The sequence below is a fragment of the Coloeus monedula genome (assembly GCF_965178545.1).
Source record: "Coloeus monedula genome assembly, chromosome: 4".
NCBI lineage: Eukaryota > Metazoa > Chordata > Aves > Passeriformes > Corvidae > Coloeus > Coloeus monedula.
Window position 1 is genome coordinate 12,524,263 of NC_138784.1, and position 18,883 is coordinate 12,543,145.

An 18,883-nucleotide genomic window follows, 5' to 3' on the forward strand; every position below is an offset into this window, starting at 1 on the left:
TGAAAAAATTGCTAAGAAATCTGCAGGGAGAAGAAACAGGAAAAGAGTATTAGGAAGGTGATTAAGAAGAAGGAATCTGTGACTCAGATTAAGAAAAATAAAAGAGATTAAGGTGACTGTAGAGGTGGAAGGTGAAGTAAATTAATACCAGGTGGTGCTGTTTTGTTTTCTTCCTTTTTTGGGGATTTTGCTCTCTGCTGTAGTGATTGTAATGGGGAAGTGAGAAAAACGTGATGGTCCTTGTGTTCCTGCACCCCTTCTGTCACAGCAAGGTAGTTCAGCATGAATGTGATCTTTTTGTCTGTATGTTTGGCAGGTAAGTCAAAAGAAAAATAGATAAAAAACTAGAAATGTTTCCCTGACACAATGAAAATTATGAAACCAAAGGAAATAATGTTGTATGCCATTTGAAGAGATTTCATTTAAACTGTTTCAGGCTCAGGCTTTTATCATTCACCCTTTCATTTAAAATTAATGAAACAGTTCCTTAAAAAGTAAAAATTAGAAGTTTTACTAGGTCTAACATGTTATTACTATTTGCTGACAAAACATATTTGACAATTTCATCTGAAATCTCCAGGAGTTTCTACAAATAATTAATTTTTAGTGTGTTTACTAGGTCTTCATAAAAGCAAAACGTGCCCAGTTTTTACCTTCAACATTTAATAATTTAACTCTGATTCTTGTTGTGGTTCTTTTGCAATAGTTCCTTTTCATGCAACAACCTTCCTCTGCACACAGGAATTCAATAAACTATTGCTGGATCATTAAAACGAACTGTTAAATTTCCTTAAAACCATGTTGTCAATTGGGGCCCCTAGGCCCATTGAAATAATTGCAATAGTCTAATCTTTCACATTGTGGTAGTCTCTTTCATCTGAGGATCTCAAGATGTTTTACCTAAAATAACGAATGTACACTGGAATTCTTGCCAAAGGCAAAAATGAAAGGGAAAAATGTACCTTGTCCCCCTTTTGTGCTGTAATGATGAAAATTTGCTATTTTTTTATTGTTGTTTTATTGATTTTTTTTTCATTGTGGATTGGTTTAGATTTTTTTTTTTCCTGAAACCAGAATACCACAACCCTGTGAAATTCAAATTCTTCTTGTGGGAACTTGACCTTAAGTAGCAGGGTTGACTTTCCTCATCTCATGGGTCAAAGCCAGCCCACAAAGGATGCCAGGGATACCAAGTGATTTCTGGGACACAAATGAAAAGTGAAGCCCTAATAACCCTGCTTAGGTCAGCCTTAAAGGAATAATAGCAGGGGAAACGTCTTATTTTTTAGTTTGCAAGTTGGCACTTCTGCTGAGCACAGGTAAAGCTGTTTGAGCCAGTAAAGCCTATTTACCTGACTGCACATAAATACAGGCCCTCCAGTCCAAGCCATCTGAACCAGATAAAAGAACTTGCTTAATTCCTGCTTTTGAACCCAAACTGCCCAAATTTCATGGCATGCATGAAATGTGTAGCTTTAATCAGAACAGACATGCCCATCTTCAGGAATTCATGGAATCAGTATAAAAGAATCACAGATTGGTTTGGGTTGGAAGGGACCTTAAAGATTAACTAATTCTAACTCCCTGCCATGGGCAGGGATGCCACTCATTGGTTCAGGGCACTCAGGACCCCGTCCAACCTGGCCTTGGACACTTCCAGGGATGGGACAGCCACAGCTGCTCTGGGCAACCTGTGCCAGGGCCTTACCAACCTCACAGGGAACAATTTCTTCCTCATATCTAACCAAAAATCTGCTCTTTTGGTTTAAAACCATCCTCCCTTTTCCTACCACTACCTGCCCATGTAAAAAGTCACTTTCCCTCTTTTTTATAAGCCTCCTTTAGATACTGAAAAGTGGTATAAGATCTCCCTGGAGCCTTCTCTTCTCCAGAGTGAACAATACCAACTTGCTCAGGCTGTCTTCACAGGAGAGGTGCTCCAGCCTTCTGAGAATCTTGTGCCAGTTGAATTGTTGTGCCAGTTTGGAGTCGTGCATCTGCTTTCTTATTTATGTCCCTGTTTGTTGGAGAGCTTTGAATTGTTGCCTTTTAATTCGATTACCTGCATATTATCACCTTGCTCTAAGAAATAACCCTATGATGCCAATTTGTGGAACACACCCAGCCTCCCAGCCAAAGCTTCTGTTTCCAAGCTGAACTAATTCCTGGGTTCATTTGTTTGCAGATTATGCTGACGTTTTCAGCAGTGTTTGGTGTCATCGTGTACCGAATCACTACAGCAGCAGCCTTGTCCTTCAGCACAAACGAGACAACCAGGTCCAACGTTCGAGTGACTGTGACTGCCACCGCCGTCATCCTTAACCTCGTGGTGGTCCTTATCCTCGATGAAATTTATGGAGCTGTGGCCAAATGGCTGACAGAAATTGGTAAAACTGTCTTGCCATATTCCTCATTAATCCATGTATTGACATGAGGGTGTGCAAGGAGGATCCAGGTGGAATATTTCCTCCTGGACAGGGCCAGCCAGTGAAAACATTCAGGCTTGTGAATGTTCCTCTTTACAGCTAAGAGCTGCAGAAAGTCAGGGGGTTGTTTCAAAAGTGTTGCTGGCTCTGACAAAATTACATCAATGTTGTTTCCCTGATGAAAGTTTTCACCATTTCCTTACTGCTCAAATGATTTTTTTGTTCCGTTTTAGGGGCATGTCTGGGCTGGTCTTTTTAATAATGGTTTCTATTGCAGTTGGTAATTGGATTTTCAAACTTTATTTTAAACATCAAAATATTGTTGCAAGCCTGGCTATTTATTTCTTTTAAAGGCAAGTCATTCCTTTGACTACTATAGAGGTTTAGGCCTAAAATATTGTTTTGTTATATACATTAGGCTAAAGATTTTTACTAGTAGGAGTTTAGGCTGGGGCTTTGTTACGTTATATAAATTAGACCAAGGATGTTGACTGATAGTGCCTTTACATGAGATTACTCTTAAGACTTCTGTTTCTTCTCAATTCCTCAGAACACTTTTAAACTGACAAATGAAGATGTCTCTTTTAGTCCTATTTTTGGAAGAACATTACAAGCTATAGTTTTGCAGTTGTTATAATAGAGGCCCAATCCTGAATTCTGGAATATGGTCCTGTTAGTTTAGATTAAATTCTTGACGTACTTGAAAGAAATGAAGAAAAAACAGTTCATTTTCACAAATTGTCACTTTATTGGGTTAATTTGTTTATTGCTGTTTTGCACCAGGCTGTGGGCAGATTGTAACAGGGTTAACACAAGTGGACTGTTCTAGTGGCATAAATGAGCTCAGGCTCACTGTCCAGGCCAAAATTGTACCCAGATTTTCAGCTTTCACGTAAGTGACAGGCTGCTAACTGTGTGTGACCTGATCAATTCTGTCCACTGCACCTGCCCAGGTAAGAAAGGACACAAATGTTAAGGGATGACAGAGGTGTGTGGAAAGAGTAGGAAACGATGAAGGTGAGGCTTCTCCAGCAGCTTCTAGGCAGAAGCTGGGAAGTGCAAGGCATTGCCATGGCCTCTCTTTGGGAAGCACAGAATGAAAATCTCTCACTTTGAAATGTGCACCAGTCTGAACAGTGAAAGAAACAAGAACTTCTTACTTGCTGATTATTGTCCCCCTGTCACTTTGCATTTAATTCTAATCCTATCTTTATTAGGGCAGCATTCCTGATTGACTATCAGATGTTTTGTTTAAGAAGGATCCAGTCAGAATAATCGCTAGTGCTGCAAATTACATGAGTTAGAAAGTTCACTCAGGCAGCTTTCTCCAGCACTAGGCTCACGTGCCAATGTAATCAAAATGTTTTAAAAAATTACAATTCATGGATGCTGATAAATGCTGCTTAACTTGTGAACTCTCATTTTGCTGAGAGGAGCAAAACATACTCAATTCTCTTTTCACACTGCACTTAATCCACAAGCTGAAGAACACACTTGTTGAGCTGAAGGAGTAGCTCTTGACAGCATAAATTTCTATTCCAACCCCAAGTACACTTGAATCTCTGTTCAGGTGAAAAATTACAACTGTAAGCACAAGAATAGCACTGATAGCAATTGTGTTAATCATAGGATCACAGTCATTGATATGCCTCAATACCTCCTCAGTGAGTGCCTGGAGGAAAAGAGTAGGAGTTTTGTTGTTATCAATACAGAGAACTCATACAGGATGGAGCAGGACTCCTGTGGGCCTGGCAGAGTGGGGCACTGGTGCTCCTTTATCACAGATGAGACCAGCCAAAGTGGGGATGGTATCCTGCTATTCCCAGGGAGAATAGATCATCTTCAGTAATCAGGTGATGCTAGACAAGACTTAGAGCTCACTTGTAACTCAGAGTCACAGAATGGTTTGGGTTGGAAGGGACCTTTAAGCTCACCTCGTTCCAACCAACCCCTGCCATGGGCAGGGACACCTTCCACTATCCCAGCCTGCTCAGAGCCCCATCCAACCTGGCCTGGAACACTTCCAGGGATGGGGCAGCCACAGCTTCTCTGGGCAACCTGTGCCAGGGCCTCACCACCCTCACAGGGAAGAATTCTCTGAGGTCAAGGAAGAACCAGTGAAACAGGACAAAATCAAAACAACTCATGTTTGTCCCTTGCAAAGGCAGCAGCTCTTTCAGTGAGCTAAGGCCCATTCCACCCTCAGCTCAGCTCATTCTCCACCTGCAAAGTTCCAGCTGCCCCATTTTGACATAACGAGCCACCACTGAGTGTTTCATTTTTTGGGGGTGAGGGAGTTTTTCTCTGTTACTAATGCACCTATTCTGGCTGAATGCATTTCTCATGCAGCACACCCGATGAGCTGGAGGACAAATTCTACACATGCCTCTACAGCTATGGTATAGGATGTCTGAGGGAGCCTCTGGGACCATATATGGTGTGCAAATGTTCATCTAGAGGCTGAGCTCATCCATGGGGGGGTTCTCTGTAAGGAAGAGTTTAGGATTTTTCTCCCTCAAATGAGAAGCTGCACTGCTGTTATTTGATATTCCTGCTGCCCAGAGCTGTTGTCCTGTGGATCTATTCAGTGTATGGGATCACCTACAAATTATTTGAAGGCTTAATTAAGCTTTTTTACACATAGAGGTGGGTTATGCCTTAGGGCTCATCAGGTTGTGCACTGATCTTTTATGAAAATGTGGTTGAAAGTATCACATCGAAAGCCAGGCAGTGAGGGTTCATTAGGCTTTGCTATTCCTTTAGTTATAAAATAATCATGCTGCTTTCTTAAGGAAAAAAAACTCCAAAACAACAGCAAAGCAAACAGAACACCCAAACTGTTCCCAAAACAAAACTGTACAAGTACAGCAGTATTTTTGATGAAGTCCTTAAACCCAGAGCTCTGGATCTCCTTATTATTCCACACTTTTTTTTTGTGCCACAGAAGTTCAGCCAAGAATGATAAATTGAATCATAAAATTATCTTCTCTCACATTAGATACAGCTCAGGATGAGCAGAGAAGAACAAGGGTTTCACCCATATAAAACCTTTAAAAGAGCATCCTACTGCCAGTTTAAAAAGCCTCTGTCTTATACCTGTTTTTTCTGCTGCTAGAAAATTTCCACAGAAATTGAAAATAAATCTGGGAACAGAGTAATGAACACTGAAAATATTTAAACCAAGAAATGTTGAAATACAGAAGATATATAGTGAAGTGTTATCAAAAATGTGCCTTTATTCTGCACTCAATTCACTTAATACCTCATTCAAAAGTGTATTCAGTCTTGTGTTTAGCATCAAACATATCAACAATCTCACCACAGAAAAGAGGGCTTGTGGACTACAAGTTAAGGATGCTTTTGAGGTGTTTCTTCTGGTTGAAAGTCTCTGTACTTTGCTTTCAATATTCCTGAATTGAGAATATTAATGTTTTGTTATTTTAGTTGTGTAACTGATATACTCATGTATGTTAATATCCATATATACAGCAATGTACTTTATACTGCTTTTGCTTTCTGGAATTGAACATCTCTGGAAATCAGGACTCAGTGGCAGACCTAGTGGGCTTTGGTACAAATTAGAGGTATGAAAGAAACATCACTATAAACCCAAAGTTTGAAGTTTAGTTTGGGTGTTTTTGTATGTGTTTGGGGATTCAGGGATTTTTATATATTTACTGATTCAGTTCTCTGGTTTGCTTTTTTTTCCCCTCCAGAAATACCAAAAACAGAGAAAACTTTTGAGGAAAGACTGGTTTTGAAGGCATTCCTACTGAAGTTTGTGAATTCTTATGCATCAATTTTTTATGTTGCCTTTTTTAAAGGAAGGTAGGATAACTATCCTTTACATATAGGTAGTTTTGTACATATATTTTTATATATGTGTCTATATTAGTGGATCTGTGTTATAAAATGGACACAAAGGCTTGGGACTGCTCATCTTTGCCAGCTCTGAAAAAATATCATTGACAGGGTTATTTAAAGTTAATAATTCCTTTTAGTTTTAAAAAAGGGTGTCGTTTTTATAGTGAATGGTGGTGCTTACAGGCCTTCACTTTCCACAGCTTAGCAAATTTTCCTTGAAGCATCATTCAGGAAAGAAAGGTTTTCCTGTTTCATTTAAAATTACAGAACTCTTTCTATTACTTTCTCATCATTTTGCACTATTCTCTCATATCAAGTTAAATTAAGAAATAGTTACAGTCAACTGGCAAATGAAGTGATTGACCAAAAAGCTAATTCAGCTGTCCTGCTAAATAAGTGTGGCTTCCTATGGGCTCAGGATCCTTGTCTTTTGGGACCCAGTCATCCACATGCTTTTGAACAGGAAGCTCAAAATGATTCTTTGCTAAAACTTTGGCAAAAAAATGTTTAAAACATTCTGGATTCTGTTTCCTATCATTTTGCTCTTCCTTTTGGGGGCTGTAATGTTTGTTAATCTTTGCTCTTCACTAATCCTATCCAGCACCTTTGTTTTGAGGATTAATGATGCATTTTGCCAGCGGTTGCAAATATTGTTAGACACCAATGAAAAAAATCACCACATTCTCTCTTTTTTGGCCATAATTTTGTGTTGTATGGCTAGAATAAAGCCAATATCATTGTTTCTCCTGGTGTAGCCAGAAGATTCTTGGTTGTGTATAGATGTGTAAATAATTACATTCAGGGCATTACTCCCATGTAAGAGAATCTGAATAAGGATATGTGTCCCCAGATTTATTTGTGATCTCTAAGCAAGTGAGGGAGTTCATTATTATTTTTTTTTTTTAGCACAGAAAAGTATTTTATTAAAATTATTTTATCCAGATGTAGCAGAAAACCATTTGTAGAGCCTATTACTTTGAAATAATCAAAGCTGAATAGGTGCTGAGCCTTTGAAAATTCATGTTGAAGAAGCTGCTTTTGAAATATTTTGGCTAATATGAATGAATAATTTTGATTTCAAAGTTAACATGTTCTTGTGTTTTTAAATTAAATCATGGTGTCAAAATTAGCTTACTTGTCTATTCTTATACTAGTTTATCTATTATTACTGCTTTCAGGTTTGTTGGCCGTCCTGGTCGCTATGTGTACGTGTTTGAAAGTTATAGGATGGAAGAGGTAAGTACATATGAAATTAAAATTACCAAAAAATCCCTTACACAAAGAAATACATCTACAGTGTTCAGTGGACTACAGACAACAGGGGAAAAATAGAAAAAATGTTGAAACAGGAGATTAAATCTTCAACTTGAATAGGCAAATCCCAGGGTTTCCATCTAAGGCAACTTTATATTCTTTCTTTCTGCAGTTTTGACTATTTCATGGTCTTTCTTAGGTAAAGCTTCACCATTTCTATGCTTTACAGATGGGCACTAAGGCACAAACATTCCATCACAAACATTCCATGATTTGGTTGAGACCCTTGGGAAATGTGAATCTGGCTTCCCATTCTGCAGATTGCTGGAAGCTTGGCAATTTTTACAGCTTAAAAACCTGGAGCCATTTTGTGCTAAACCTGTAAATCTTTTTTTTTTACCAAATTCCCTCATGAAAGGGAATGCTGTGGGTATTCCCTTGAAAACTGGGAGATGTACTCAGGGTTTGACAGTAAAGCTGACATAAAAGTCTTTTCAAGGCTGAAGGCTTTTTCCCCCCCTGGGAGATATCAGGTTGGAACAGTATTGGTGATACTGCATTATGTTTATTAAATTGATTATATAGTAAATATTTTTAAAGGAAATATAGGAGCCCCAGGGTACAGTGAGTTATTTCAGAGCTCTGCATATTTTCCATTATGCAGTTTTATGAGTGGAGATGAAATACCTTGTCAAGCATAGATTTGCAGTGATCGATGAGCTCCATGATCCCACACAAATTGGTGGCAGGGACAGTGGGCACGTGGAGACACAGGGAGCTCTCCCCAGTGGGTATTTTTAAATTAATTCTCTTAATCCCTTCACACTCTCTGGTTTTGTTTAATTGCAGTGTGCTCCAGGAGGGTGTCTGATGGAACTCTGCATTCAGCTGAGCATCATCATGCTTGGAAAGCAACTGATTCAAAACAATCTCTTTGAAATTGGAATCCCGTATGTATCCCAGCCTTTTCCATTATGTGTTATTCCTATGGCACAGTAAATCAAAGGCTTGATCCCTATTCAGCTAAATGGGACTTTTGCCACCGCCTTCAGAGAGTTCTAATTGAATGTGATGATAAATCACATTTTTGGTTGTGGTGAAATGATCTGGTTATATTTTATGTTGAATAATTGGCTGTATCTTCACTAAATGGCTTAAAGAAAGTGATGGAATATATGAAATAATTGATTTAAATTAATTTCAGAAACCAGGGAAAACAGGCAAGGTATGATAGATCTCCTGGGAAGTTTCAGAGAAGCTCTCAGGACAGCAGTATTGAATACAAATTAGCACAAAGTGGAGGGGAGATAGCGTGGGGGAAAGCAATAGCCCATAAAAGATGTTGAAATCTATTACTTGATCTATGACTATTTTATGGGTTTAGGGATGAAATCCACACATTTCCAAGGTGCCTTTGTGTCAGTCTGTGATGGTGCAGGAGCTGGAGCAAGCAGAGATACTGACACACTGCTCAGTGCCTTTCTGCCACAGGCTGCTTCAGTGCTCAGTCCCCTGCTCCAAATACAGCAGGAAAACTCTCCCCATCTGTCACCAGTGCCAAGGGGATCTCCAGGCCCTGGGAATCCACTGAGAAAGTCCTGCTCCTGCCTCTTGGGAGGTTTGCTTCATGGTGCCAGTGGCCTGTGAAATGTTGGAGAGGAAGAGTCTGGTTTAGATGTCTCAGCTTCACCGAAATGAGGGAGAATCTTCTAACTCTGGTGTCAGCAGCTTTTAAGTCACATCCATAAGGCCGTGAAGATGCTAACTAGAAATCAAGCAGAGTGATTCTTAAAAGATATGAAATATATTTCAAATGAGCCCTTTCCCTCCCTTTTTTCAGCAAGAACCATTTTTCTTTTTCTTGCAAGGAATTTAAATAGAGAGAGAAAAAAAATTCCCAAACAAATCAGATGTGGATTATGGATGGTTTCATTATTCTTGTGTCAAAGTTCAATAGGGAGGCCTGTTTTCTGTCTTCATCTTATTGAGTTTACATTTTATTTTGAGAAAAGGGTGGTAAATCATTCCCAAAATATCTGACATGTTGAAGGCTTAAAGCTTTCTCAGTGTAAACCTACTGTAATTTGTTTCTTGTCTTCCAAAAACTTACTGCTACTGGACTTTTTTAATGGGGATTTTATGATGTTACAAATACTGTATTTATTATTTTTGACTCATGAAAGCATGGGCTGATCCAGTCCAAACAGAAAGTCACGTCCAATTATTTTTCATTTCCTTCCCTTCGGTGCAAGAATGCGATAATTTCATCCCATTTTTCTCCCTCAGATCTGCTCCCCCACCCTTCAGCCAACAAACTGTGGTGGCCTCAATTTTTAAAACTGTTTAAAAACAAACACACTTTCATCCTCTCCTTCCTAGATAAATACCTCATTTCAGTCACAATGCTATCTTGTCATCCTTGAATAAACATATCTGCTTTTCCTTTGCTTGTCTGCATTCCCAAAAAAATGGTGTGTGTATCTGTAGGGCTCAGTCCTTCTCCCTGGACATGTTTCCACCAGGAGAATCCCTGATCACTTAATTAAATCAGAGTTAGCCTTCTATTCCTGCATGGACCACTCTACTGGTTTGGGCTGGATCCATAGTGGTACCAGCAGCTGCATTTTTCATCCCCTCTTGCCTTGTGCCTCTTTGGAGGGAATGGGAGTTGGAGTGAATAGCACAAATTCTTCCATGGGCTTTCTGTATTTTCACTGTAGGCAGAGTCCAGGTGCTGCCACCAACCTTCTCCATATGGAGAGGCAGGAGGGAATGTCATAAATGGTGATTTGCTCCTCAGAATCTGGTGCTGTCCCCTGCACATCTGTAACATGGAAGCACCTCTCTGCTGAGTTATCTGATGACCCACATCAAAAGGCTTTTCTTCCTCATTGAAATCTCAGGATTTCAAGGGTTTTTTTTCAGGAAACATTTTGATTTCATTCATCAGAAAACCCAAGGCATTTTAGTTGATTTGCAGAAAATCACAAAGCTGTCCCATTTTCTCTTTCCCCTCAAAAAATACTGCTAAGTAGAGGGTAGAGTGAGTTTGCAAGCAACAGTCATCCCTCATGTTTCTAGAACCCCAAATGTTGCTAGAATTGGGAAGTGTCTTTCCATGTCTTCATTGGGCTTCATCCACAATCAGTGCTGGATGAGGAGGGAAACTTCAGATGGCAGCCCTGCAATTTTAGGGTCGTGGAGGACACATCCTTGCTTTTTCCTTCAGTTTTTCTGTAGAAACTGCTGCCACAGCTATAGTAGATGTAATTGCTGTTCTCCTAAACCTTGTGTGGTTTGTTTTTTTTGATTTCTTCATCCAACAATATCAAACCAGCTAGGTAAATGCAACAAGATTTGAATTATAGAGAACTAAGCCCTCTTGAACTGAAATATGTGTTCTGTGGGACTGGAATTCACAAGTTTAACAGATGTAAATATGCCACAGTTCACTCAGATGTGTCACATACCATCATTCTTTTACTGTTGCCACAGGAATTGACCCTAAAAGGCTGCAGGGCTTGAAAGCCTTAACCCAGAGTTCCTTTAAGACCCCTTTTTATTCAGTTCTGGTTTTTTTCTGAACTTATTGAAAAAAAAAAAAATCCATGTGGTTATTTTATTACTCCCTGTCTTTGACCTTGGTGCTAAACCCTTAGGGTGAAATCCTGGCCCCATTGAATTGAACCGCAAAACTCCTATTGAATGTAGTGAGGCCATGGTTTTGGCCCTTTTATTCAGCATCAATTTCCATCACTCCCTTCAAAATGCACTTAACTATGCTGGATGAGAATACCAAGAGTTAGTAAAATCCATTTAAAGACACCCCTTCATAGCTGTTATCTCTTATGTTGTTTTTCACCTTTACTAAATTAATCTCAATTAAAGGTTTGGGCGGGTTTTTTTGCCTTTTTCTTTTTTTTCTTTTTTCTTTTCCTTTCCTGTTTTTGGTTGTTGATTAAGAAACCAATGAACCCCAAACACTACTGAATCTCCTGTAGAATCCAGGATATCTGAGTGTGCCGAGGAAGCATGGCTGTACCACAAGTTTGTGGAAGAGAACAAGAAGTTTAGATACTTTTGTTCTTCCCCTGCCTCCTTCTTGTGCCTGTGAATGTGAGGTGTTTCTCTATGTGAACAGACTGCAGGAATATGACTGAAGGAAAGCCTGGATCTTCAGTGTTCCTTCCCAAAAGTGGGAAACAAAATTATAGGTGACGACACAACAGTCTGGGTCGCTGCTCTTCCTCCAGCTCCAGCTGCTCACCCTGAGGGTCTTTTCTGTTTAGCTTTCTCCCTTTTTTCATCATGCTACAACTCAAAAGCATCACCTGGAAGGAGAGCCTTAAAAAAACCCATCTGACATAAACAGTTCTTTTCTCCTGGCAGCTGGATTCTAGGAGTTTTCTGTCTTTTCATGTAAAGCCTCCACATGCCTCTCTGTTCTAGCAAGTATTCAGAGAATCATGGAATTACAGAATGGCCTGGGTTGTAAGAGACCTTAAAGACCATCTAATTCCAACCAACCCCTGCCATGGACAGGGACACCTTCCACTAGCCCAGGTTGCTCAGAGCCCCATCCAACCTGGCCTTGGACACTGCCAGGGATGGGGCAGCCACAGCTTCTCTGGGCAACCTGTGCCAGGGCCTCCCCACCCTCACAGGCAACAATTTCTTCCTCATATTCCCATCTAAACCTGCTCTGTGTCAGTGTGAAGCCCTTGCCCCTTGTCCTGTCACTCCAGGCCCTTGTCAAGAGTCTCTCTCCATCTTTCCTGTGGGCTCCCTTCAGGCACTGCAAGGCCACACTGAGCTCACCCCAAATCCTTCTCTTCTCCAGGCACAACAATCCCAATTGTACAGTCACTGAAGACACAGTTGTGCCAATAAAGTAATTTTCCTGCATCTGTCCTCTTTCAGCTTCTCTTCCAGATGCCCCACCTCTTCAGCCTCTATCCATTCTACTGTGTCTCACTCCACAAATTTCTCATTTTTCCCAAGTCATTGTCATGCTTTCCCCTAGATCCCCCAAATCCAGCTGCTCCTTCTTACTGTATAAATAGAGAAACTGTTCAATCACCTCTCTGTTTTTTGAAAAGGAGCCTTCATCTAATCACCATGTGCTTACAGCCCAGCCAGGATCACTTGGAGCTTGATTCCTTTCTTTTCATCATATTTTTCTCAAAAGCTCGAGGGTTATTGACAGGTGGGGCTGTAGTGATTTTATGCTCACTTCAGATGCTTGTTAACATCTGTGCTTAATGGTTATACTGGGAAGTACAATCAGCATAATTCAACCACATTACCACCTCCTACCTAACACAATAATTTCGTGCCAATCTCCTGTGAGAAGCTGCAGTGTCATTTTTAACTGCTCTAGACACAGCCTGACAAAAAACTGTTCGTTTTCTTTCTCTCTCATCCTACATCCATTCATCTCACATGCTGCTCAGTCTCCTTTAAGATGCACCTTGCTTTTTGATATTGGCTGGCAGAAGGACCAGAAATTATGGCTCTTCGACCCTCTACAGTTTTCCCTCTTTGCCTAGGTTTGTGTGGAGTCATGAAACTTTGCTGCATGAGCTTCTTCAGCACAAAGCTTCTGGAACACTCATCCTGAATGGGCAAACCTGCCTCCTCTTCACTGGGGGGGGCTGCCTGGCAGAAACAAATCAGAAGCTAAAAGAACTCTTTTACTGTCAATCTTCTTTAAAAACATCTATCTGGATAATTAAGAAACAGGCTTCAAACAAAGGCATTTAAGAAGCATACTCAGTTTTAGCATCACAATCATAGGTACAGATATAGGGTTCTGCAAAACTCATTTTCATTGCCCTACTGCTGCATAGCTGGAGAATAACACCCTGCAAATCCTCCTTCTCTGTTCCTTTAACTTTCTGACAGATTTCTGCTTGGTCTCAAACTTCACATGCTTGGATATAACACAAAGGTACTTTTTTTGTGTGTGGAAAATTTGAAGTAATTAGTTTGGCTTGCTTTCAGTCAGTTGATCTTTTACAAAAAAATACATAAGAAGCATACAAACACTCTTCAAGGCTGAACTCCAAATGGTTAAAGGTGCTGTTCCTCATGCCTGGCTTAGAGATAGCCAGATGAAAAATTAAAAATTATTCTGAGCAACTGAGCCCTGGATTTGGTGTATTCCCAAATAAACATTAAAAACAACAACTATTGTTTTAGTTACTGGGTTCTCGTGGGAGGTGTGTGTATGCATTAAACTCCAGAACTGGATTCTGTGGTGCTGTGGCTGAAGGATTAGATCACACGTGCACAGACTTCACACCTAAACACACCCAAATTTTATCTCAGCTGCTGCTGCGCTGTGATAACGAGATGATCTTCACTCTCATCTGCCCACAGAAGTGTGAGGGACATTTGTAGCTCAAATCTTTTCATTGGAACAGAAATCAGCACTGTCTTGAGCTTATTGTTCACCACCCTCTGAGAGTCCCTCACATTAGGAAATTAATTGGGATATGTTGGAAGAGTATCTTGGGAATTCTTTGATTGTTTTCAATCCTGCCCCAGCCTCCTACCCTCTGAATGCTACATCACCTCTGTCACAGATAAGTTCCCTTGGCTGCCATAAAGGCAGATGGGGAGAAAGGGAATTTTAGTGTCCTGAAATGGCTGAGTTTGCATGATGTAGGAAGTAAATGTCTGTAAGGATTAATCTAATTCTGTCTTGTGAAGCATTTTAAATTTTCCCCCACCCCTTTATTAAAACTGTGTAATCTGAGTGTCCTGGGTACTAGTATTGCCAAAGTACTGATGAAGTTACCATCAGACTTTTGAGCTACATCTTCATTCCATCTCAAACAGAAGCTGGAGTTGTCCTGTTGATTTTTGAAGCTTTGTGATCCAGGTTCTGAGAGGGCCTGATGCAATCTAGACCTGTTTAAAGAGTGTCCTCCAATCCCCAGTTCCTCCATACTGGTGTTGGAATGGAATGGGTCCTGTAAACACTGGGCAGTGCAGAAATTCCTCAGCCACTGTGGGCATTTCCAGGCTGCTACAGAGCCTTGTGTGGTGCTGGGACAGAGTGATCCCATGGCTCAGTGTAACTTTGGGAATAAAGCAATAAACCCACACAGCAAAGCCTTTATCGTGTTTGCCAGCTTTTGTTCCCCAGCCTTGCCCTGCTGCTGAAGTCAGGGTCCAGGAAAAGTGGTTCTGCTTCACTGGAGGTCCAAAGGAAAACCCCTTCCCCCAAATATTCCTGTCTCCAGGCCACACACCTACAGTTCAAAGGGTTTATCACAAGCTGTGGGGGAAGAGTTTGTGGGAGAGCCCCACTTACACTACTGGCAAAACATCACTGGAATTAGTCTGGATTTTCACTCATGGCACGTATGTGAAGAATTGTAAAATAGTGCCGCATGTTTTTGTGGAAGATGAATATCACCTGCAAAAGAAAGACATGCAATAAGTATAAATCTGGCTGTTTTATGCTAATTCCACTGTATTTTGCTGCCTTGACTTTGAAGAAATACCTCATTCTACTGTGGTTTTCCACGGGAATTTCTCAGTGTGTGAAACAGAGTGGAGTTGTTGATGCATATGTATTTAAAATATCATGGGGCGGGGAGACATTGGGAAAACTTTACTCTTCATTTAGAAATGGATTCACTTTAATTTATTTGTCATTGTCATAAAATTTGTATCCCCATCTCAGTGGGACAGTGTTTGATACTTCTATTCATGCTGTCAGAATATTCTTGCACCCTCTTTGTTTGGAAATATCACATAATCGCAAAATGGTTTGGGTTGGAAGGGACCTTGAAGATCATCTGGTTCCAACCCCCTGCCATGGGCAGGGACACCTCCCACTATCCCAGGTTGCTCCGAGCCCCATCCAGCCTGGCTCTGAGCACTTCCAGGGATGGGGCAGCCACAGCTTCTCTGGACAACCCATGAATGTCTGGTAATTTTTTTACCTTAAAGGTCTATTATACTGGATGTTCCTGATTTTTATAGTGAGAGAAAAGTGCACCTGTGGTAGATATGTGGTATGAAGCTATCACATTTTGTATTTTGTTAAAGGACAGGTGCTCACTGCGTTGTTCTTGAGAGTACTGATTACTAATATTATTTAGGTCCAAAGATCTTCAGGAAGATCCCCTTGGAATAGGCATCTAGAGAGAAAAATCATTATAAAGTACTGTATTCAACTCCAGCAGCTTGTACCTGTCAATAAACAGCATCAGAACTTCACAGGGTGGGGTAAACTCACCCTGTGATGCACCAAAGTAACACAAGAGTAATTTTGTGTTGCTCTGCAAAGACTTGGGCCAAATCTTGCAGGCAAAAAAAAAAAAAAAAAGACTTGGTTCAATCTGAACTTTTTTTCCTCAGGAAGCTCAAGAAGCTATTGAGGAAGCTGAAGGATGAAAGAACTGAGCCAAAGGAAATGGACACCAACCAATCAAAGGACCCTCAGCAATGGGATCTTGACTACGTCTTGGAACCTTTCACCGGGCTGACTCCAGAATACATGGAAATGAGTAAGTTTTTGGCATTTCCTTTCCCTTTCTGCAATAACCATGGCTTTACATAGGACTGTATGTCAGAAGTCGTCATGAGAAAAGGGAAAAAACACCTCAGCACTTGTAGGTTGCAGAAATTCTGTGCGAGCCAGCAGGACTATGAGACTATCATGGTGCCAGTGGAGCAATAATGATGAATCCCAGTCTCTGTTAGTACTTCTCTTGTCAGATTCCATTGTTCCCACAGAAACCATTTGGCCACAGAATCAATAGCTATGGTTGGAAGGGATCTCTGGAGATCATCTGGTCCAGCCTCCTGCTCAAAGCAGGCTCAGCTACAGGATGTTGCTCAAAGACTTGTCCAGTTGGGTTTTGAATATTTCCAGGGATGGAAACTCAGCAGCTTTCCCAGTATTTGAACACCCTTACACCAAGGATTTTTTAATGTTTAAATTGCACTCCCTACATTTCCATTGATGCCCTGTGCCTCTTGTCCTTTCACTGGGTGCCCTTGAGAAGGTTTCAGCTCTGTCTTCTCCAACCTGCCGCATGGGTAAGATCCCCTGAGCCTTCTTTTCCTGTGGTGCAGCAATCCCAGTGCTCTCAGCTTCTCCTTGTTCATCAGGTCCTTTGGTCCCTTAACCATCTCAGGGGCTCTCCAGTGGATTCACTGCAGTGTGTCCATGTTTTTCTTCTACTGGGGACCACAGCCCTGTAGTTGCCTCATGAGTAGACCCTGGAGAGGCAGGAAAGGAGAAAGTAGGAATGATATGGGAAGGACTGAAATAATCCATGCAAACCTAAGCTTTAGGACATAGAAGAATTCAGGTAGAAGCACAATGAGCATGGTATCTAAAACCAGACATCTGTTAAATATTGAATGTGGCAACTCCTGTTTTAACAAGTCATTATTCTCAAAATATCTGAAAGAGAATGCATTTTATGGCAAAAAAATTAAATACCATATATGGTTTATCTCTCTATACAGAAATAATCTTGGTTTGTAGATATAATTTATAATCTAAATATAAATGCATATATGAAAATTTATAGACTGGTAGATTTATGTAAATCTATAAATATGTAAGTTATTTTACATGATGGCAGATTTGGGGATGTCTTATTAATGTGTTTAGGATCCAAACCTTGCCCTTTGTAGTGCCATCAAGAATCCTTCACCTCCCATTATCTCCCTCTCAATTGTTCTAACTCACCTTAGGATCTGTCTGTGTTGCAGCTTCTATTGCCTTATCCCCTTCTGCACATGATGACACTTCATTGAAAAATTATCCTTTAGGATTGGTTTTTTTCTATGCATTACTTCAGCCCGAGATGATTTTTCTTCCTGTGAACTTCAAGCAAGCTTCTTTGTAACTTTTGAAATTAAGCAATGGTGAAAAAACGATAGATATTTTTTCCCTATAAAATTTTTCTATGCTCAGGAATAACTCAGAAATATCTGTGTTTTAACAACCCCAATTTCTTGGTTAGCTAGTTCTGTCTAAGGACTAGGACCTTTATAGTGGTGTGATGTATGTCAGCATTGCTTGGGTTTGCTGTCAGTGGCCTTGATTCTGCTGTGGGAAAAGTGATGCTCCAATGCTGAGAGCTTGAACATAATTTCCAAAATGTCAGATTTGTTTTATGGGTTCATTTAAGGCCACCTACTCAGAAAGGAAGCAGGTCAGTAGTCTGTCCTTCAATGAAGAAAAGCTACATTGGGTTTTTCCTTCCCTGTGTTTTGACTTCAGAGTACCTCTTGGAGCTCCCATGTTTAGCCATTTGTTATGCTGTCCCTTAGGGAACTGTTTGGGTTTTTCTAATTTTAGGAGCAATTTCTAGAAATTGCCAAGATGAGTCAAATTGTGGCCACTGAAATGAGTAGGTTAATGTGTTTTTTTAAAAAAAAAAAAAGAAATGCAGAAGTACCACCATAGTCTGTTAAGATTTGGGGGTTTCTGTTCCAGGGAAGTGGTCCCAGCCCCAAGCCTGCAAAGAATTCGGACAATGCTCTCAGGAACACGGAATTCTTGGGCTGTCCTGTGCAAGCCAGGAGTTGGACTTTGATGGTTCCCTTCCAACTCAGGATATTCTATGATTCTATTCCATGGCTCTGACTTGTAGTGTCAGGGTGTGAGCTACTGATATAAATCACTGCACACTAAGCCTGTAATTTAGATTAGTCCCTTGTGCCAAGATCATGAACCACGGCGAGCGCCTCAGCCTGCAGCCGCTCAGGGATGATTCAGGGAAAATGATTGGATGAATTATTGATGTAAACATTTGCTTACAGCAGGAGGATGAGCAGGAGAAGCCTCGCAGTGTGCCAAGCTGTGCCCTGCCTGTGGGACTGCAGACAAATGTGCAGCAGATGAAAGCCAAGCTGTGCCTCCCCAGCCCCGGTTACTACCCCGGGTCCACTTCCCTGCTCCCAGCTGTCAGATCCACTGCTCAGACCACCCATACTGGCAGGAAGCACTTGGTGCAGCTCAGCACTGAACCTGTCAGCTGGGATTCTTGTCAAGGGCATCACGCTGCAAGAGGCAGCTCAGCAGCTTATTTACCTATTTCTCTAATTTTGAATTGGGGGTGGTGGGAAGGGAAGCAATGCAGAAGGCCAGAGCAGGACTTTTTTTTCCCCTGAGTTGCTTAAAAAGGCAGGGTTACTGGAATGGAAGAAGAGGTACGATATTAAGGAAAAGAGAGAATTCTGGCCGCTGTTTCAGAACTTCTTTCTTAGTTTTCACACTGATTTACTCAGACAACCTCCCTCAGGCATCAGTGGCAATCTGGAATGAAGCAGCTGAAGGAGGAACTGCAGACAGGGCTTGC

The 18,883-nt window shown here is 40.9% G+C and overlaps 1 protein-coding gene across 1 annotated transcript in view; it reads left to right on the top strand.

The window, feature by feature from the left end:
* The window catches only part of ANO2 (anoctamin 2), a gene marked incomplete at both ends in the record, with an annotated part of 148,589 nt that overhangs the window by 114,163 nt on the left and 15,543 nt on the right, over nt 1–18,883 (top strand). Inside the window, 5 exons of the mRNA XM_082281149.1 lie at nt 2,186–2,387; nt 6,143–6,254; nt 7,469–7,526; nt 8,394–8,494; nt 15,921–16,069. Coding sequence (XP_082137275.1) covers nt 2,186–2,387; nt 6,143–6,254; nt 7,469–7,526; nt 8,394–8,494; nt 15,921–16,069 — 622 coding nt within the window. The remainder of the gene's footprint in view (nt 1–2,185; nt 2,388–6,142; nt 6,255–7,468; nt 7,527–8,393; nt 8,495–15,920; nt 16,070–18,883) is intronic.